Source organism: Lagenorhynchus albirostris, chromosome 3 (genome assembly GCF_949774975.1).
Source record: "Lagenorhynchus albirostris chromosome 3, mLagAlb1.1, whole genome shotgun sequence".
Classification (NCBI taxonomy): Eukaryota; Metazoa; Chordata; class Mammalia; order Artiodactyla; family Delphinidae; genus Lagenorhynchus; species Lagenorhynchus albirostris.
In genome coordinates, this window is record NC_083097.1 from 75,098,162 (window position 1) to 75,120,611 (window position 22,450).

The 22,450-nt window shown below is 35.8% G+C and overlaps 1 protein-coding gene across 6 annotated transcripts in view; it reads right to left on the reverse strand.

Moving 5' to 3' along the window:
* ARB2A (ARB2 cotranscriptional regulator A) overlaps positions 1-22,450 on the reverse strand; it is a 428,163-nt gene that overhangs the window by 16,868 nt on the left and 388,845 nt on the right. Inside the window, exon 12 of one of the 6 annotated variants that reach the window (XM_060143279.1) lies at positions 20,741-20,911. The exons of the other annotated variants lie outside the window; for them this stretch is intronic. Coding sequence (XP_059999262.1) covers positions 20,901-20,911 — 11 coding nt within the window. The 3' untranslated portion in view covers positions 20,741-20,900. Of the gene's footprint in view, positions 1-20,740; positions 20,912-22,450 lie in introns of those variants that run through there. 6 annotated transcript variants of the gene reach the window in all.

The following is a 22,450-nucleotide window of genomic DNA, read 5'->3' on the forward strand; positions in this document are numbered from 1 at the left end:
GATAAAATTAAGCACATCTAAAGGAATGGATGGTCTGTATCTCCTTTAGACAACTGTATTTTTTAAAAGACAGCTGTACTATTGTATTATTTAGATAATTTATCTATCTATCTATCTATCTATCTATCTATCTATCTATCTATCTATCTCATCTATCTATCCCACAACTATAGACTGAACCTTTTAAACTATTCAGGAAAGTTCATAATTACCTCCTGTTGATCAAAGGAGAATGAGATTGGAACATATGAATGGTCCAACAAAAAAATTGCCCAAACTGGAAAGCACTTTTCTTCCTGATTGGTAACCAGTATACGGTGGGCAAGAAAGAATACAAACATTAAATGCATTTTTCTATTTAATTTTTGTAGGCTTTCCTTTCTTCTCTTCATTCCCTCATTAATTTCATCTTTTAAAGCCAGATGAAAACCTGTTGTAAGATCCAAGTTTCCTCGCTTTGTTTTTAAAGGTGAGCACTAAACACGGAAGTTTTGCACAGTAGTCATGTCCCCAAATAAAATGATGACCCATGCCACAGTGATCTGATATGGAAGCAGTTAATGCAATACAGAAAAAACTATTAATGTCACAAGTTAGCATGATACTTCTACAAAATCTGCATAGTCTTTCTTTATATCCATATCATTATCTTTTTTGCTAATACGGGCACCTTGAATGTGTCTTGAATGTGGGAAGATGAGTATTTGTTCTCAGCTGACTAAAGATACCAATCTTCCATAAGCCACGAATACAAACCTATTGGAGACTTCAAGGTCAATCCTTCTAACTTTAGATAGCCAATCAATAGGTCATTTCCTAATCATGAGGTTTCTGTGTAAGCATTCCAGATCAGTACTTTTAAAAAGAAGAACATTTATTTTTCCAACACAGCACAAGAAACTTGTTGTAGACTTTGACACAGAAGGCAACATTTTCACTTTTATATAACTCACATCTCTTCCTGACATGAAAGAACAGCCGAAAAGATAAGGGGCAGCATGGGTCTCTGTGAAAGATGTGAATTGTAAAAATCTTGTTTCTTATCTTTAAAAGTGAAATAGAGAAGATGTTAAAAATCTGGGATGATGCAACCCCAAGACACTGAATGTAGCATCTAACATAATTATTAGAGAACATGGTTTGAAATTTTGGTAACAATTTTGGCTTGAATTTTAAACTTCTATTTTATATATGCAAGTCAAAACATTACATTTACTTTATAACGATGATATTTCACACTTTATTTCAGAATTGCGTTTGACCAAAATATAACAGTTCAAGACTTATGACCAGAGAGGAAATACCTAACTTATTCAGAAAAGTGAATCCCTTACAAACTAAAATTATAAGAGAGGAAAGCAGTTCCAGAAAAAATAATTTCATTAGAAAGTGAGCTTCAGTACTCATAACTCTGGACTTGAAGCTATTTTTCTCATACCACGTAGTTCAGAGCAGCCTCATGGACAGCCATTGTGGTGCATAATTATATATTTAAAAAGACTATTATTGTACTTAAATTTTCTAATAAGACAAAGAAGATATATCACTATGAAGTCTCAGTAACTCTTCAGTTTAAAAAATTAACTCTAAAAGAGACTGGAATAATCTCACAAGGCAAAATAAAAATTTCAGATAAAAACTATGTTAGATTTTCACAAGTGGACAAATAAGAATCTCCACATCCTTTAATCTATATAGCCATAGTCACTCTTGTGTTATTCAATAACCTATCATGCCAAAAAAAGATGAAAATAAAAAAAGAAAACAGCTAAAGAAAAGGAAAAAGTCCTGACTTTTTAAGGAGGTCTCTGGTGAAACGTTTTAAGTGCTGAAGTTTCAGCCCCCAGAGCAAGATTCTACAAATTTAACACCCCTGGAAATACTGACAGATACTTAATTACAGTGTTACGTATGGTGGCAAAACATACACCATGTGAGTGGATATTTTTATGAACAATTATAATTTAAAACAACTTTGGAAATAAAATGCATCTGTAACTATGTCATTCTTAATAAAATTGTTGTTTAGTCAGTACTTTTTTTTTTTGCAGTATGCGGGCCTCTCACTGTTGTGGTCTCTCCCGTTGTGGAGCACAGGCTCCGGACGCGCAGGCTCAGAGGCCATGGTTCACGGGCCCAGCCGCTCCGTGGCATGTGGGATCTTCCCGGACCGGGGCATGAACCCGTGTCCTCTGCAGCGGCAGGCGGACTCTCAACCACTGCGCCACCAGGGAAGCCCTAGTCAGCACTTTTTCTATATTTCTTCGTACCTAAGGGTCATCACACTTTTTTAAGTAGATGCAAACATGGAGTTTTCTTTTGGCTAGTAGGTCAAGTTCCAAAACTTCTTTTAAAAAAGAAATCATAAAATTTAGTGATAAATCATGTATAGTGATTTGATTCTAATGTTTCAGATTGAGATATGGAAAAAACTGATTTGAATGTATTCTAAGAAAATAAACTCAGAAGTATTAAAAATAAAATTCATTTAAAAAAAAACTTCAAACTTATAAGGAAGTTGCAAAAACAATGCAGTTAAATCCTGAATATCTTTTACCCAGATTACCAGTTTTTAAAAACATTTGTTATGTTTGTTTTTATCATTTACTCTTTTACTTTGTGTACATACACATATACGTATATACACATGTTATTTTTTTCTGAACTATGTGAGTAGGTTACAAATATCACGACCTTTAGAATATATTTCCAAATTCTCTTATTTAACTACACTAATCAAATTCAGAAGATTTTTACACTTGTAAGATACTTTTTACCTTACTATTTGTATGCCAATTTGGTCAGTTGTCCTTATGGCATTTTTACTTTCCAATACAAAATCTAGTCCAGGGACTTCCCTGGAGGTCCAATGGCTAAGACTATGTGCTTCCAATGCCGGGGGTGCAGGTTCAACCCCTGGTCGGGGAACTAAGATCCCACATGCTGCATGGCGCAGTCAAAATATAACAAATTAGAAAATAAAATTTAATCCAGGATCACGTTGCAAAAACTATTAAGATTTAATAATTATTTCTTTTTATTTTCATCCATTTGACGTTTAAAAGATAATTTTATTTAGTATCTTTTGTAAGGTAGTTTTATTTGGTTTCATCTTCAGGTTGAAACTTCAGAATGACAACACTAATTCTAACACTAAGTTCTAAGACATTTTTAGTGAACAATTTTAGTAAAAACATAAGAAAATATGTTTAGTAAAAACATAAGAAAAACATAAGAAAATGATAAAAATATTCCTGTTCAAGCTTACATATCTATCAGTAAATAACAAATATCTATTTGATTGTATTTTTAAAAGAAGTTTGCAATCTAGGAAAGAAGAAAATTCCTGGCTATCTCAATGTGTGCCTTCCTGCCACTGTTGCGTTAGGCCATGGAAGGTAATCTGAATTAAAATCAAAATCAGTCAAATTCTCAATTTGTTAGGAGCTCTAGTAAAAGATTTGATGAAGAGGAGATTGAAATCAGTGACAAAAGTGAAGTTTCTAAAATATTTGAGGCTTATATTTAACTATGATAATTTTCTTCCATACCCATTAGAAAATGTAGAATTAACTGCATACATTGTTGCTGATGGCTTAGAAATAGTTTGTGCAGCTGAACTGAGGGACTTAAAATTTAAGATCTATTTCTGGCTAGTCTATCAATATGCATGAAATTCTGGGTAAGCCGTTTAACTTTGATTTGTCTCAATTTATTCCTAAAAGCAGAAGGAGTATTGTTTACCATACAGATAGACTACTAGGATTTTATTAGACAGTTAACCTAGTGAAATAATACGAAATGCATTGAAGAAACACAAGTACATCTTATTATAAAGAGTCATCATAAACAAAAAATTTGCCTAGAAGAGCAAAGAAAGAACGTAATGTTCAACTTATGGTTGTTGTAGAGAAAAAGAAGAAAACGAAGAAAATACAGGTAAGTAAAAAGAAAAATCGCCAGTAATCCTACCAATCAGAAATAACCTGAAATATATTTTTTCAGACATTTCTTTCCCTATACATACACATACACTTTTTTTGTTTACAAAAATGCAATACTTTAATAATGGATAAATTAACTACATTTCAATGCAATTGCATTAAAAAAAATACTATACTGAAGGTTCTTGTTCTGATAATCAGATAGTCCTCCCACTGGTAGCAATAATAAACTCTACAAAATATAACATACAGCTATTTGATGGCATTGGAGAGCAACCAGAAGCAGGTATGAACGGCAGGAGATTAAACCCTTCAAAAAAGGGATCTGCACTGGGTGGCTCTTCACTTGAGAGAATTCTCCTTTTTACATGGTGCAATGTGGCTAGAACCCAAGCAAAAGGCTGTAATTATTGGCTTGAAGTGTCAAAAAGATGGAGTTCAGGGATGCCAGAACAGCTGGAAACTAGGAAGGAAAATTCCTGAAAAAAAGTAGCCAACCACAGAGGGGGAAATATCCAAAAATGTGTAAATTCCTTTCAAGTTTTTTTTTTTTCCTTTCAAGTTTTTAGATGAATTTTGAGCTATGTTTGTGTAAAGAAGACTCCAAGGAGTTAGAAGACGGCTACAGCTGGAAAGCTGAAAAAGCTGAGCAGAGCTTTAAGCTGCTGCCCACCATGGGAGAGACAGTTTTTAGAGTCTGAGTCTTGTCAAATTATAAAGGCTGGATAAACACCATGGGCTTTCCACTGAAACCCAGAAGGGCTATTCCTTAGGTGTTAAGATGATGTCCCAGGTCTAAGGGTTCGCCCTAAAAATAAGGGCAAAACTCACCATAACAAAGTATAAAACCAAGTCTGAGTAAGTTCAAGGTCACCTACCAGTCATTTAAATGCCCACTACAAGAAAAGCCAGAAGATTAAGACAGAATCCAGAGACAACCGTTCATCATCCACAATATCTAACAGATAATAACTTACTAGATACACAAAGAAATAGGAAAATGTGATCCAAAGAAGGAGGAAAAAAAGAAAACAATAGAAACAAACTTAAAGGTGACCTAGATGTTAGAATTAGCAAACTTAAGACTTTAAAGCAACTATTATAAATATGTCCAAGGACTTAAAGAGAAGGCCATATTGAGTGAAAGACAGAGTGGTTGAGCAGACAAACTGAAACCTTAAAAAAGGACCAAGTGGAAATACTAGAACTGTAAAGTATAATATCTGAAAGGAAAATTCACTGGATGTACTTAATTGCCAACTGGAGAAGGCAGAAAAAAGCTCCAGTGAACTTGAAAACTGATCAACAGAAATCAACCAAGTTAAAAAAATAGAGAGAAGACTGGGAAAAATAAGAACAAAGCTTAAGTGACCTGTGAGACAATATAAAACCATTTAATTTATATGTAATTGGAGCCCCAGAGGGGGGAAAAAACAGAATAGGGCAGCAAAAATATTTGTATAAGTAATATCCATGAATCCCAAATTTGGTGAAAACATTAACTTATGTATCAAAGAAGTCCAGTAAATGTTGAACAGGATAAATACAAAGAAAAGCACACTAGGCACATCATAGTAAGACCACTAAAACCCAGAGACAAAGAAAAAACTTGAAAGTAGCCAGGGGAAAAAGGACATAATACATACTGCAGAACAATGATACAGATGACAGCCACCTTCTCATCAGAAACAGTGGAAGCAGGGGCTTCCCTGGTGATGCAGTGGTTAAGAATCTGCCTGCCAATGCAGGGGCCACGGGTTCGAGCCCTGGTCCGGGAAGATCCCACATGCTGCTGGAGCAACTAAGCCCGTGTGCCACAACTACTGAGCCTGCACCCTAGAGCCTGCGAGCCACAACTACTGAGACCGAGTGCCACAACGACTGAAGCCTGTGTGCCTAGAGCCCGTGCTCCGCAACAAAAGAAGCCACGACAGTGAGAAGCCCGTGCACCGCAGTGAAAAGTAGCCCCCACTCACTGCAACTAGAGGAAGCCTGCATGCAGCAACAAAGGCCCAACACAGCAAAAAAAAAAAAAAGAATAAATAAAATAAATTATTTATTTTAATAAATAAAATAATTAAAAAAGACAATAAAACAAGGGAACTCCCCCCATCAACCCAGAACTCAACTTCCAATCAGAAAATATGCCTTTTAAAAATTAAGGTGGGGACTTCCCTGGTGGTGCAGTGGTTAAGAATCCGCCTGCCAATGCAGGGGACATGGGTTCAAGCCCTGGTCCAGGAAGATCTCACATGCCGTGGAGCAACTAAGCCAGTGCGCCACAACTACTGAGTCTGTGCTCTAGAGCCTGTGCTCCGCAACAAGAGAAGCCACAACAATGAGAAGCCTGCGCACCACAACAAAGAGTAGCCCCCACTCAACGCAACTAGAGAAAGTCCGTGCGCAGCAACAAAGGCCAATGCAACCAAAAAAAAAAAAATATTGAGGTGAAATACAGACATTGTCAGATGTCAAAAACTGAGAAAATCTGTTGTCAGCAGACCTGCACTGGGAGACATGCCAGAGGAAGTTCTTTAGGCTGAAGGGAAATGACACCAGATGGAACTTGAGTCTACGAGAAGAAATGCCCAATGGTAAACATAAGGGCAAAAATAAAGACCATTTTTTCTTCTGTTAATTAAACACAAACAAACAAAACAACTGAATCTTTAATGCAAAAATTGTAACAATGTATTATGTAGTTTTAGTGTATATGGATTTAAGATACATGACAACAGTAACATAAAGGACAGGCAGATAAGTGGAATTATAATGTTGTAAGCACCTTACATTTTGTATGAAATTGTACAATATTAACTCTAAGTAGACTATGATAAGAATGCATAGATCAACCCTTAATCCCCACAGCAGCCATTAAAAAATAATACAAAAAGTCATACTAAAATGACTTTAGAGCAATTAAAAAAAAAACCCTCAAAAGAAGGTAGGAAAGGAGAAAGAGAAAACCAAAAAACCTGGATGAATAGAAAGCAAATAACACAATCATAGATTAAAACACAATCATATTAATAATTACATAAAAGTTAAATGGACTAGTCATGCCAATTAAAATTCAAAAGACTACAACACAAATGTTGGTGAGAACGTGCAGCAACTCAACTAGAAATCTGGTATATTACTCATAGGAGTGTTAAATGGTACAATCACTTTGGAAAACTTTTTGCAGTTTTTAATAAAACATACATATCTACCCCATGTCTCAGCACTCCTACTACTATTGATCGAACAGAAAACAAATGTCTACAAAAAGGTAAGTAAAAAAATATTCATAGAAGCTTTATTCATAATAGCCAAAAATTGGATACAGCTCGGATGTCTACCAACAAGAGAATGGATACTTTGATATATTCATACAATGGATGCTACTTAGTAATTAAAAAGAATGAACTAGTGATACATGTAACAACTTGGAGGAATCTTGAAAACATTATGTTAGGTGAAAGAAGCCAAACACAAAAGAACAGATGCCCTATATGCCATTTATATAAGTTTAGAACAGGTTAAAAAAAAAATCTGTGGAAATATAACAGAGGTTGCAGGGGTGAGGTGGGGAGGGCAAGAAAAATTGACTGGAAGGATGTAAGAAGAAAATTTTAGAGGTGACGGAAATGTTCTGTATCTTTATAAGGGTAGTGGTTACAATGGATATATACATTTTTCAAAACTCAACAATTTGTACGCTGAAGATCTGATCATTTCACTACGTAAAATTTATGTTTAAAAAAATTCAAAATAAAATTAAATATATTTCAAAGTATACTTCATACACAAATATAATAATAAAGGTACCACACTTCATATACCAATATAAAAATATTTAATTCGTATCACTGAATAAAACTTATTGCCTGAGGATATATTTTTTCATCTTTGTTCAAAATCATTAGCCTACCCAGGGATTAAACCCTCCTGAAAATACTAGCAACTGAGCTAATTGGTCTATACCAGTCCTTGTTCTTCGTCTACAGTCTTCAATGATTTAAAATTTAGGAAAAGAATATGTCTATAATAGTTAGATGGTGTTTGGTAACTCTACCTCAAAAAGATGAACTCATCTAATAAACTGTAGAGACCTCAGTCAAATATTACTGCTAACAAGATTACAGAATCACCTTATTTGCCTTAAGGTGGTAACGTTCTAATTATGTATCCTTGGTGACTCTTTAACTAAGGAACTTATCATATCAACATAGTGTTGGGTTCAACATTTACAGGAAACAGTTCTGGTCTTTATGAGCTTGTCAATGATAAAGACAGTGTAAGAGCACTTTATCATTAAAAGATTTGCAAAGCTTCCAGAGAATGTTAAAAACTATAGTCCCAGAAGGACAGTTCAGTAAAAATTCACCAACCCTTTTTATTACATAGACTACTAATATGAATCATTACATCCCAAGGCAGCAGAACTAATGGGCATATAATAATAATCTAAGCTCTATGACATTTTAACAAAATACACATTTTCACAAAATACAAACAATGAAGTAACGAAAATAGGCAATGTACATGTTTTCCAAGGATAAAAAGAGACAATGTATTATTTTTTATTTGAGTTGATTCAAAAGTATTTGAAGTTCAAATAAAGTCTGGTACCAATCTATCCTCACTCAAAAGAAGTTTTAAATGACTCTTAAGTAACTGAAGAATCCTGTCTGACAGAGCTAAATGAATTAATATTCTTCATTTTCCTCCTGGTTTTAGAAGAGGAAGAAATGGGAAGAAATAGTTCTATCACTGGCTTCTCCTCCAAGTTGAAATGCTTACTCCATTGGTTTAAAATCACTGATTTAAACTAATTTTTGATAATCAGGATAATAATTTTCAGTACCACAGAATAAATCCAACCATCTATTAGGATATAGTTTCTCACATGAAAAAATAATCTGAATTTCTGCCATCTTTTGTTATAGTATCGGTTGCTGTCATAGTTAGGAAAACAGTACATGGAAAAATCTTTAGGAAATTGGTTGAACACATTTAGGAAAATTATCACATCAACTGTACATTTACAACTTTACCTATATTTTATGGTGAAGATGGTACACTATGTCTGTTGGTAGAAACTGGCATAATGATTATTGCATTTACTGATTAACTTAATAGTCAACCTTTCCTAAAGTTCATTCCACGGACCTCTCTGGCTTTGTGGGACATCAACAGCTATTGGTTTAAGGTTCTGTTCAAAGTTTAGGAAGGCTCCTTACAGCAGCCTTTCTCAGAGGCTTCAATGTGCTACTTAATGTCCACTGTGACACAGAGAAGGGAGGATTCCATATGTACCATCCCCCAAACGTATCTGACCAATGAGTTTCTCTTGGCACAGTTTCGTGGATTTTATTTCACAAAACACACTTTGGAGTATTTTGGACTAGAGGTAATATAGATATGAACTAGAGTTGTAGCAGGGTGAAGAAAAGGAGAGAATAAAAGTGAGAAAGAGCAAATATTGCTTAAGTCACTTATTTCTTAGTGTTAGTTTCCGTAAATGTAAAATGCTATTCCCTAGCTGTAACCTTGAACAAGTTCTTTAATCCCTCTTTTTTTTTTTAATGGAGTATAATTGCTTTACAACGTTGTGTTAGTTTCTGCTGTACAACGAAGTGAATCAGCTATACGCATATATATATCTCCTCCTCTCTTGGACCTCCCTCCCACTCCTCTCCCCTCATCCCACCCCTCTAGGTCATCACAGAGCACCGAGCTGAGCTCCCTGTGCTATACAGCAGGTTCCCACTAGCTATCTATTTTACACATGGAAGTGTATGACCCAGCAATCCCACTACTGGGCATATACCCTGAGAAAACCATAATTCAAAAAGACACACGTACCCTCTTTCTTTTTTAACCTGTAAAAATGGGACTAACAGCAATAATACATACATTGCAGTTTGTGATGAGAACTTAGGTTCATGTACATAAAATGCAAGGACAGTGCCCGGCACATGGTCCTCCTTTGAGAAATGAGAGCGACTGTTATTATTTGAGTATTTTGATACAACTTACATGAACTGGACGCTTTATTTGAGTATTTTGATACAACTTACATGAACTGGACACTTTCTTTAGGTCTTATAGAAAAAGACATTCGTTCCTATTCTAGCCCATTCTTATACTTTCACAAAGTTAATTTCCAGCTGAAAGATTCTAAGAAGACCTGCTCATAAGAAGCCTGTTTACATTTATTGAACCCAGCATTTAGATTTGACCAAGGAACCTGTCAACCATTGGAGCATCTTGGCACTACTGGTTCCATAGAAAAATACCATTTTTTTTGTAAAGCACTTAATAACTTCTGGTTTATCTTCATATGTATTATCAGATTCTGTCCTTGTAACAAACTAGTGAGCTTATTAGTAAGGCAGAAATCATTATCCCTAAGTCATAGACATGAAAACTAAGGCCCAGAGAGGTTAAATTATGAACTGCCCAAAGTCATAGAACTGGCAAGTGGCAGTGTCTGGACTCAAACTTATGTGTTTGGCTTTAGTGTCAGTTATGTTGAGTATCTGAATGAATGAGTGACTCAGATTTTGCATTTTAAAATAATTCAGTTCAGTTCAGTTAACATGGATTGAGTTGCTCCCATATGCTAGACACTGTGATACAAAAATGAATTAGACATTTTTGTCTTTGTCCTTGAAAAGCGTATGATCTAGTGGTATTCAGAAAATCAAAAAACAGGAAAGAAAAAAGAAAACAGGTGATTCTGAGTAGTTTTCTAGGTAACGACCTTGGAATGCTTCTTGGCATCTAGCTCCCCAGAGGTCACCAGAAGACAGTTTATGGTGACCATAGTAAGGGTTTTGTGTAAGAGAGGAAATCTAAAGAACTCCCTCTATGATGAAGTCTGTGGCCCTCTCTATGCTTATTCATAGTCACGAATATTGTACCACACAGTAATGGAGATTGCTGTGGAAGCATTTGCTATGTTTTCTATAATTCCAGCTTGAAATACCTTCCTTTCTCTGTGTCTATACTTCCTTCCTCAACAGATCACAGAAATGCATTAATAGTTTGTATTTTAGAATGCTTAGTTGTGAGAAAATCACATAACAATGTATTTTTCCTCTCTTTGATATCTTTATATTTCTATTATATTGTTCTCATTCCTTTCAGCATGCCCATGTTTTCCCAAATTTATTACTTATCTTGACTCTATATTGACTGTTAATACTTGTTTGTTCATAGAATTACTTGAACACACTCTCAGCATAAGAACCCTACATTAAAAAAATCAAATCCCTCCTTGATAACTGCAAAACTTTTATCATCACTACTTTGCTGTTTAGAAACTCTTCTTTTAAAAATCACTGATTAGTTTTCTAACTGAATCTGAGATCCATTTTTCTGTTCTTATCCCTGCAGCTTTCTGCTGCTAAAAGACACAGTTGATTACTTTTTCACTGATGTGTTAGCCATAGCTTCAGACTCAAAATCCTATCATCTCTCTGACTCCTTCTTTTTGTGTCTGCTTCCTCTTGAAAATATCTATTTGTAGCTGTAGTGTAGTGGAGAACGTACCGGACTTGTAGACATAACCCCTGGGTGAGATGTTTAATTCTAACTCATTCTAGCTTTATGATTCTGTGTGAATCACCTTGCTGAGCCTCAGTTTATTCATGTATAAAATGCAGATAATGACAGTACCTATTTTACATCATTGTTCTTGATGACTCTATGAGATGATGTATGTGAAAGTATTTTATACATTTTAAAGTAAAATCCAAATGGAAATATTATCTGCCAGTTTCAGGTATATGGGATATTTATGCTCTTTACTCTCTAGATACATTCCCTCTAAGAGCTTATTTTTTAGTTATATTATCATTTGCATATAAATTATTATGTGTGTGTGTGTATATATATATATATATATATATAAAAGTGGAGACTGGCTTGAACCAATTTGTAGGACAGCTTTACAGTTAAAATATATTAGCAATGGAAAACTTAATGCTTTGCCTCATATCCATCCATTGTCCTCACTTTTCTTACTATGTTCAGTGACTATCCTTCTAAGTATTTGAGTCTTTAAATCTGGTATCTTCTTCAAATATTCTCTACTTAATGTCTACAGTAGACACTTGTCATTGTTTTTTTGGTGCCCAGCATCTGGTTCTCCTTCCATGCCTTAGGGAACACCACAGTGTGGGAATAGGTGGGAAGTTTCACCTTTTACAACCAGTTAGCAATGTACAAGGGAAGGGGCAGGAAATGTGGTTGACTAGTGTATTTCCATCACTTCTGGAGAAAACAACTCAGTCAGTGATGTCACATTGCTCTGGTACAAAGACAGCACATTGTTTTCAAGTAGTTTAATGAAGGGCAGTAGCAGCAGCAGGACTAGGCAGCCTCGAAGTGTGAAAAAAATGAGCTAAAGGAGCATCTCTTCTCCTTTACTTCCTGCCCAGTCACTCCCAACCCTGTATCCTGTTAAACGTGTGTCACAACACTTAGGAGCATCTGGAATCATTGAGTTTTTCTTTACTTACTAGCTTGTTTTTTGGCTTTTACGTTGATAGTCCATCTGCCTTGACTAAAATGTAAGCTCTTTCAAGGCAGGGACTTTGCTATGTCTGCTGCTGTATCCATCCCAGTGCCTAGACCAGTACCTGGCACACATAAGGAATGCAATAAACATCTGCTGATGGAATGACTGACTGGTAAAGTCTTCTGAATAGTGGGAGCTCAGTAAATGCTGAATTGAATTTTAAAAAATGAAATACAGATATTTCTGAGCTAAGTACTTAACTTCAAATGTTTTCTTTTCCAGAGAAAGAAATATATTATTATGAAAAAAATTTTAAAAATTCAAAAATTCTTTAGATGCTTTTTGAAAAATATAGATGCTAAAGTTCCAAATACTAAAAATGACAAGATAATGCAGGTTTTGCTTCTAACCTGCTGATAAGCCTGTTATTCTCAGTAACCCAATCATTTGAGTAAAATGATCATAAAAAATATGATTGTTGGGCTTCCCTGGTGGCGCAGTGGTTGAGAGTCCACCTGCCGATGCAGGGGACACAGCTTCGTGCCCCGGTCCGGGAGGATCCCACATGCCGCAGAGCGGCTGGGCCCGTGAGCCATGGCCGCTGGGCCTGCGCATCCAAAGCCTGTGCTCCGCAACGGGAGAGGCCACAACAGTGAGAGGCCTGTGTACCGCAAAAAAAAAAAAAAAAAAAAAATATATATATATATATATATATATATATGATTGTTAAAAGCTTCTGGAAGTACAAGAAACATAATTTTAACTATGTATTTGGTTAAAAACGGAATTCAATACCACTTTACAGCTATGGTATTAACAGGATTCTCACTATAAAGAGCTATTTCTATTCCATAGAAATAATTTTAAGGAGTCATGTATAATTCACATTCATTTTGGAAAAGTACAGTAAAAAGAAGAAATAAGACACTGTTCATTATTTTGATTTTTAACATATTTTCACATTTAAATAGAAACAAACACAAACATAACACTCTACACATTTTTCTTTGTTTCCCATCCAAAAAAGAAAGACCAAAACTATCCATAACACAATACGGCAGATTTTTTTTTCACATCTTCTATGTTTAATTGTGCTGAGAATTATTGACTTGTATCAATATGGTTTTACACAGTATTTAAAAGATTAAGCAACTCCTTTTCCCACTACTTAGGCTTTAAGCACATACTTCATTTTTTTAATTTAATGAGCAATTTATTCTAATAAGTGGATGTGTTAAGACTTTATCATTTATACTTCATTGTTCAATGTGTGTTTGCATGTGCTAACACATATATATGGAATCTACAAAAACAAAAATGGTTCTTAAGAACCTAGGGGCAGGACAGGAATAAAGATGCAGACGTAGAAAATGGACTTGAGGACACAGGAGGGGGAAGGGTAAGCTGGGACAAAGTGAGAGAGTGGCATGGACATATATACACTACCAAATGTAAAATAGATAGCTAGTGGGAAGCAGCCGCATAGCACAGGGAGATCAGCTCGGTGCTTTGTGAGCACCTAGAGGGGTGGGATAGGGAGGGTGGGAGGGAGATGCAAGAGGGAGGAGATATGGGGATATATGTATACATATAGCTGATTCACTTTGTTATACAGCAGAAACTAACAGATTTTTGAAATTCGTTCAGGGATGCAGCTTTAGGCCCTTGTATAATCACTTACATGGTAGAAAGAAAATCTTTAATTTTGGGGGATTCATGTGTTTCAAGAAGGCTTAACAGGGATACATGTTTGGTTAGTTAAAGCTTCTTATGGTCAGGGACCATCCATGTATTTTTCATTTTTTTACGCCGTCCCCACTCCCAACCAGGGGTTAGTTGCTGACTATTTGCATACGTCATGCCTCAGTAAGTGTGAACTGTGGATATGGAAGATGAGCTTCTGTAAAAGGTGTGACTTCCATATGTCAGAGAGAAGACTGAGAATTGGATACAGGAGTAAGTTAACACTCTCCAATATCTGTAGATCTGAGATAAGGTAAATGGAATATCAATACCATAGAAACTGCTGCCTTTCTCAGACCATAGTTAATAGTACCAATTCCCAACCAATTTGCATCCTTCTGAACTTGTTGGGGAGTCTGCTACAATTCTCTGAAAGAATGTGCTAGAAGTGGGAAAACCGGGATATAGTTATTGTTGGCAAGATCAATGATGCATTGGGTTACTAACCATCTATGAAGAGAGCTGGAAAGTAAGTTCCCTTGGGCCTTCCTGTCTTTCTTCTAGATGTGTCATATTGGATCTTTCATGACATGTTTTATATTTTGTCAGCAATCAACAGAAAATAATGTACTACAAATGGAAATGATGATTACTTCCCAATATAGAGATGTTAAATTAAAAAAAAAATGAGTACCTTGTAGTCTAAGTACAATGCTGTCTTGAAGAATACAAGTTGAGGAACAACCTTATAAGAGCTCGGTTCATTCTAGTCCAAACATTTCCTAAGTGCCTTGTATACACCAGACACAAATGGGCAATGGGCATATAAAGAAAAACAAGACACAGGGCTCATCCTTGAGATTTCAGTTCCAATGCACCCCTTGAAAGGAATCTAAGACACACATGCCTTATTCCAAATTGTACTTTATGGTAAATGGCATTAAAATGAAATTTCAATGTTATATGAGAAGTTATAAGTAAGATACATAAATTCTGCCTATAATGAAAATGACATTGCATTACAAACTTCCCAATTGAACCGACAGACTATTTCTACTATACTGTACCTTTAGCAAAGTAAACTAATATAGAGACTCTTCTGCTAAAAACGATAGTAACTACATTTGCTACATAATGTGTACTGTTTTCTTTAAAACAATGCTTATTTTTTCACAGGGTTTTAGTAAATAAATGGTAATTATCTATATTAGGTTAGTAGGAGGCTCCATACTACTTTTTCTCTGTGAAGGTTGAACGGCCTTCTATCCAATTTTAACTTATGTTTCTTCATGTTTCTAATGGAATACCAACGGTACTACTGCTTGTTTGGCATCTCTTTTAGTCAATAAAAGAAAAATGGCCACCTAAGACTCTCATCACTGGTTTTTGGATTCTCTAAAATTCAACTCCTGCCAAAAATGTGTTTGAGACAATGCTATTAAGAGATATGTTTAGGGCACATTTAAATTATCCATTTTCTAGATTTTTCCATCTTTTGTTATAGTAAAATTATAGTAAGTTATGATAAAAATTAATGTGATCTCCTATAGGAATCTCATCACTGAGTCATGATTTAATGTTATCCTAGAGTTTTATTGTACTGTATTGTATTTCTTTTCTCCTTTCCCTGCTTACAGGATTTTATCGACCATCAATAAAAAAGTTATTATCAAAAAAAAAGAAATTAAGAAAACAATCCCATTTATAATGGCATCAAAAAAGGATAAAATACTTAGTAATAAATTTAACAAGGAGGTAAAAGATTCATACATTTAAAACTCTAAGACAGGGCTTCCCTGGTGGCGCAGTGGTTGAGAGTCCGCCTGCCGAGGCAGGGGACATGGGTTTGTGCCCCGGTCCAGGAAGATCCCACATGCCATGGAGCGGATGGGCCTGTGAGCCATGGCCGCTGGGCCTGAGCGTCTGGAGCCTGTGCTCCACAACGGGAGAGGCCACAGCGGTGAGAGGTCCGTGTACCACAAAAAACAAAAAAAACCTCTAAGACATTGATGAAAGAAACGGAAGAATACACAAATAAATGGAAAGATATTCCACGCTCATGGCCTGGAAGAATTAATATTGTTAAAATGTCCATACCACTCAAAGCAATCTACGAGTTCAATGAAATCCCTATCAAAATTTCAACAGCATTTTTCACAGAAACAGAACGAACAATCCTAAAATTTGTAGAGAATCACAAAAGACTCTGAATAGTCAAAGAATCTTAAGAAAGAAGAACAAAGCTGGAGGCATCAGACTTCCTGATTTCAAAATACATTACAAACCTATAGTAATCAAAACAGTATGGTATTAGCATAATAACAGACACATCGATCAGTAAAATAGAGACCCCAGAAACAAATCCATGCATATACAGTAAACATTTCTTTCCGACAGAGGAGCTAAGAATGTACAATGGGGAAATGATAGTCTCTTCAACAAATGGTGTTAGGACAACTGAACAGCCACAAGGAAATAAATGAGATTGGGCCTCTGTTTTACACCATACACAAAAATCAACTCAAATGAATTAAAGACTTGAATGTAAGACCTGAAACTGTAAAACTTCCAGAAGAAAACATAGGCAGTAAGCTCCTTGACACTGGTCTTGGTAATGACTTTTTGGATTTGATGCCAGAAGCAAAAGTTACAAAAGCAATCAACAAGTGGGACTACATCAAACTAAAAAGCATCTGCACAGCAAAGGAAACCATCAACAAAATGAAAAGGCAACCTATGGAATGGGAGAAAATACTGACAAATCATATATCTGATAAAGGTTTAATATTCAAAATACATAAGAACTCACAAAACTCAGAATAAACAAAAAATTTGAAAAATGCAAAAAACAATCCAATAAAAAAATGTCAGAGGAACATAATAGACATTCTTCCAAAGTAGACATACAAATGCCAAACAGGTACATGACCAATCATCACTAATCATCAAGGAAATGCAAATCAAAACCACAATGAGAAATCACCTCACACCTGTTAGAATGGCTATCTAACAGTTCTAAAAATAGAACTATAAATGATCCAAACACAGCCAAAGGAAATGAAAACAGGGTATTGAAGAGTTATCTGCACTTCCATGATCATTGCAGCATTGTTCACAATAACCAAGATATGGAAATAACCTAAGTGTCCGTCAATGAATGAATGAATGAAGGATATGTGGTATATACACTGGAATACTACTTAAGCCATGACAAAGAAGGAAATCCTACCATTTGTGACAACATGGATGGACCTTTAGGGCATTATGCTAACTGAAATAAGTCAGACAGAGAAAGACAAACACTGTCTGGTATCAATTACATATGGAATCTAAAAAAATCACCTCATAAAAACAGAGAAGGAAAGTGGTTGCCAGGGGCTGGGGGGATGGAAGAAATAGAGAAAGGTTGGTAAAAGGGTAGAGACTTTTAGGATGAATAGGTAGGACGTATAACATGGTGGCTATGGTTGATAACACTGAATTGTGTAACTGAAATCTGCTAAGAGAGTATAATAAATATTCTCATAAAAAAAGAGAAAAAAGATAGATATTTAAGGTGATGGATATGTTAATTAACTAGATGGGAGGAATACTTTCACTATGTATATATAAATTAACTCATCTCATTGTACACTTTAAATATCTTACAATTTTATTTGTCAATTATACTTCAATAAAGCTGAAAAAATAAAAAATTAACTGTATAAGAAATGCTAACTGTATTTTATATCATACTTTCATGGACTATATGGCTTATTATGTCAGTCAGTGTTTCTTGGATAAGAATCCATATGATTTCATTTCATTAATTTCAACCAACATTTTTTTCTAGGAGCTGAGGATATGGTGATTAACAAGACAGATGTGGTCACTGACTTCAAGGAACATACAATATAATAAGGAAGTAGACACCAAACAAGTAACTTTACAAATAATTGCTTGTTTACAAATAAATAATATGTGATGATTTCTTTGGTATTTACTGCAAGGCAAATATCTTTTCAGATGGGTGTATATGCTTTTGCTTTTCAAGTGAGGAAGATATAGTTAGTTATTATTTCCTTTTTTGCCTTGACTATAAGGAAGCTAGAGATAAATTTTATGATAAATTAATCATATCAGACCATAGGCTGATGGACAATTATCTTTATCTCTAAATAGTTTCTGAACTTACAAAAATCTTTATTTTAACTATTAAGTCTTATATGTCTTATTTCCTGCAAGCTGACTAAGGAAATAGACAGGGACAGAGTATGGGGAAGGGACTAAGCTACCGGTCATAAACAGAAATAATCATGTCTTCTTGAAGTTTTATTTGAAAACCAGAATTGCTCTATATATCCATTGTTGTATAAAATAGTATAAGATTATTTTAGAAGCTTCAGCTTGGAGTTGTCTCTAAAACCTGCGATGCTACAAAAAAAAATTGGGCTATTAATTGCCTTTAGCTCCATTACAGAAACAAGGGACTGATTAAAATTTCATGGAAGTACCGTAGAACATTTTATGCTAAAAAACCAGAATTTCATAATCTTTTGAAACTCTGCAGTACTTTAATGGTACTTCTAATAGTGCCTAACACTTGGAAGGATTCCACAGTTTGGCTCCTATAAAGTGGTTTTTGACAGCAAATGTGCAGGAACCAGAATCTATACTGAAACTTGAATCTGAGCCACTTAGACATCATGATGTTGCCCAAATGTGAAGTGGTTTCCATTGGCAATACCATAATATCTTCTCACTGAAGCAAGAAGCTGAGTTTGGGGGATATTTAGCTACCAAAAGAAGCAGACATTATCTAAGTCTTGATCAGAGAGAAAAAAAATTTGAAAAAGACTTTCTGGCGTTCATTCAGTGGAAAATGAAGACACGAAGAAGCCAAATAAAGTTAACAGCTCTAAAGAGAGGCTAGAAACTGTGGTGCTCTAGAGTCCTCATCATCACTGCCATGCTCACTGATGCCAATAAACACTTATTGATCTCTCACTGTGTGCAAAGTGCAATGACAGGGGCTTTAGTTATAATGATCTTGAAGGTCATGGACTTTATATTATGCCTCCTTATAACTCCTTGTGCTTGGTATGGGGTGTTTGAAGATAGCAGATATTCAGTAAATATGTATGAATTTTATGAATGAGACTGCAAGGGGCTTACGGTCTAACAGGGAGATAGAATAGAGGTGACTTCCTTGCTAGCAGAGGTTTTTACCTTAACCCCTTTATACTGTTCCTATCTAGCACAGTGTGTAGCACATAACAGGTATCTGAAAATAGCCAATTAATCAATAAAGTGCAAATATTTTTATAGAAAACATCGAGCACTCATTATGCTTTAGATGCATTACTACACTGAACTCTCACAACACGGAGGCACTGTTACTGTCCCCACCTTAGAGATGACACAGCTAAAGTTTATAGGGGTCAAGTAACTTGCTTCGTTACTCAGAGAGTAACCTGTAGAGGCAGGATTTGAACCTACAGCCCGACTGCAGTTCACGCTCTTCACTATCCTACTGCACATACAAGAAAGAGAAACAATATTATAAGGTAGCATATGGTACAGGCCAGCTGAATGGCAGAGATAATAAGCCCTCTAACTTTAGAATAAGAGGTGATTACTGAGGACTGGGCAGGAGGGACAGCTTCATGAAGAAAGTGGGATTTGAAAGAAGAATAGGAATAGTTAAGTATTGAGGAAGTAAGAAGATAAGAGAACAAGAAAATGGACAGAAATGCTAATAATGTATTCAGAGATCAGAGTCAGACTTGTTTGGATAGAATGAAAGAGTTCATGTAGGATGGTAGGAGAAAACCTAACTGGAGATTTAGCAGGAACAAGACAGTGAAGAACTGAAGAGTCTGGATTTCATTCTTTATGCAGAAGGGGAGCCAACAAAGTTTTTTTTTTCATAGAGAAAGAGGTGCGAAAAGCTGCTTTTTAGGAAGCTGTGCGGGATATAATAAAGGGCGAGATTTTAGGAACCACGCGACCAGTCAGGTGGAGGTGAAGAAGACCTGGACTAAAGTGGCAGAGGTAGGAATGAAGAAGAAATTACAGATAAAAGAGAAAGAACCAACAAACATGACTGCCTTGATGATGGAGAGAGGGATGAGTCAGTATCTTTGTGACAGATACTGATAATGTCACTGTCAGAAATGGGGACATTTAGGAAGGAGAGTTGGTATTTGGAAGATTACCAAACTTATAATGTGAAACACTTGATTCCTATAGGTTTAAGGCACTTATTAATCAAATAACTGAACAAACATTTGGATGCTGTTATAAGCCAGGAACTGGGCAGGTACAAGTGGCAGAACAGTGAGCAAGAAAGATATAGTCCCTGTTTTCACAGACCTTAGAGTTTAGGAGAGAGGAGAGGCATTAAATAAGTAATTACAATACAATGAGTTTTATTATGATGATTAAATATAGAGTATTAGGGGAACATATACTAGGAGCATATTACAGACTAGTCTGGGACTTCCTTGAGGAAGTGACATTTAAGCAATAGGCCATGTGAACAGTTTGGTGCCCCGTCTCAGGGACAGTGATTTGTTTTAAGACAGGTTATATACCAAAGGTTCCAATCATAACACCTGCTCAACAGCCACCACTTTTAGTGAAACTACATTACTTATAGGCCTGTTTCAAGGGACAGCAGTAGAGGCCATCTTTTGTACCACAGGATCCTGCACCTCCAGTCCACAGTTGATTGAGCCAGGGACAGACACTGATCTAAGTGCAGCCAATTCACAGGACCCTCATCTATGGTCTGAAGCAAAGAGATGAGAAAAAAATAATTTTCTTAAGAATCTGAATGGAAGAAACCAAGAGACTGGTGCAAGATTGGAGCTGAAGTGAGAACTGGAGAGACCTAAAGACCATGCATTTGCCAAAGTTCTGAGTGGCCAGGAAGAGTAAGTAAGAGGAAGAAGTTGGTCACTACATAGTGAATAGATAAATTACAGAGAGAAACAGAGACTCCTCTAGGGAAATGTCTCATGAGAGACAACTGGCCAAGAGTAGCTGTTTCACACAGCAATGTTAATTAATGACTTTCCAATCACAAGGCGACGAGTACCCTCACGATCACCCATACTCGATTCATTTCACATTAGAGCAACATTATAAAGTCTAAATGACTCAAATTAAAATGTCAGTATAGAGTTCAGTTCTTATATATCTCCTGTAAAAATCTTTAGGAGACAAACTATAAATTCAATCCAAGTTAGCTGAGTGGGTCTCTATTGCTCGTAGACAAAAGGGCTTAATTAAAACACATGATCCCCTCATGGATAAACTAAAAAGGAGATACTATATTGAGTTCAGCTACGAGGGTAAATACATTATTATATATAAAAACAAATCTGTTTGCTACCTTTAAATGTATTTAATTGTCATAATTATAGCACGCCTTTCTCAACACAGATGCATATGATATACTCCTAGGAAACCTGCCACAACTGTTGATACTTATACTCAAGTGTTATATTTGTATGCTGTATACCATACACATATACATGAAATATATTTATACATACCTAACTAATGTCCTTAGTAGACATCAATTATACAAATGTGCAAACAAATTATGTGACTTCCTCATAATTCTGCATGCATCGTAGGAAAACTGAGAGGATGATCCCCAATATAATCATTGTCTCTTCCCCCACAGCCTCCTGAGTGCATCACTGGGTAGATAGATGGGATTAAGCAAGTCTGCTCTTGATAACTGCATCTTTTGAGTTTCACCCACACTCTCTTCTTATTGTGTCAGCCAGTCTCTGTTTTCCTCAACTGTGCTTTCTCCAGTCCCTCTCCTGGTTGAAACCAAACTATGAACGACTGTAGTCAATCAAGTGATAAAACAATTAGGTTATCTGGACCAAACAGTTTACACAGGCTAAAAACATGAACTTTATAGAAAAGTTACTATTTGGGACTAAGGGTGAGGTAACTGAGTTAGTGTTTCCCTTCCCCTGAAAGCAGAGCTAGAAGTTTCCCTTTGTTTTTCCTTTTTTCATTTGGGCTAAAGTTAGTGAATTCCTTCAGCCTCGGAGGAGATGAGAAAGAAACTTAGGAGGAAATGAGTAAAGAAGTGATTTTAACTGGTCAGGAGAAGAAAGAAGTAGGTTGAATACACACACCAATCTCTCTCCTGTTCTGTGCAAAGAAGGCTATAGGATCGACTGTGCAGGGAAAAACTTGTCCAAGGGCATTTGTGACAACAGAGTGGGACTGTCTTCCTTCCAGTCACAGGTGGGCTTCAGTGGTGGGAAGTGGAGCAGGGAGGGAAAGTTCAGGCTTTGGT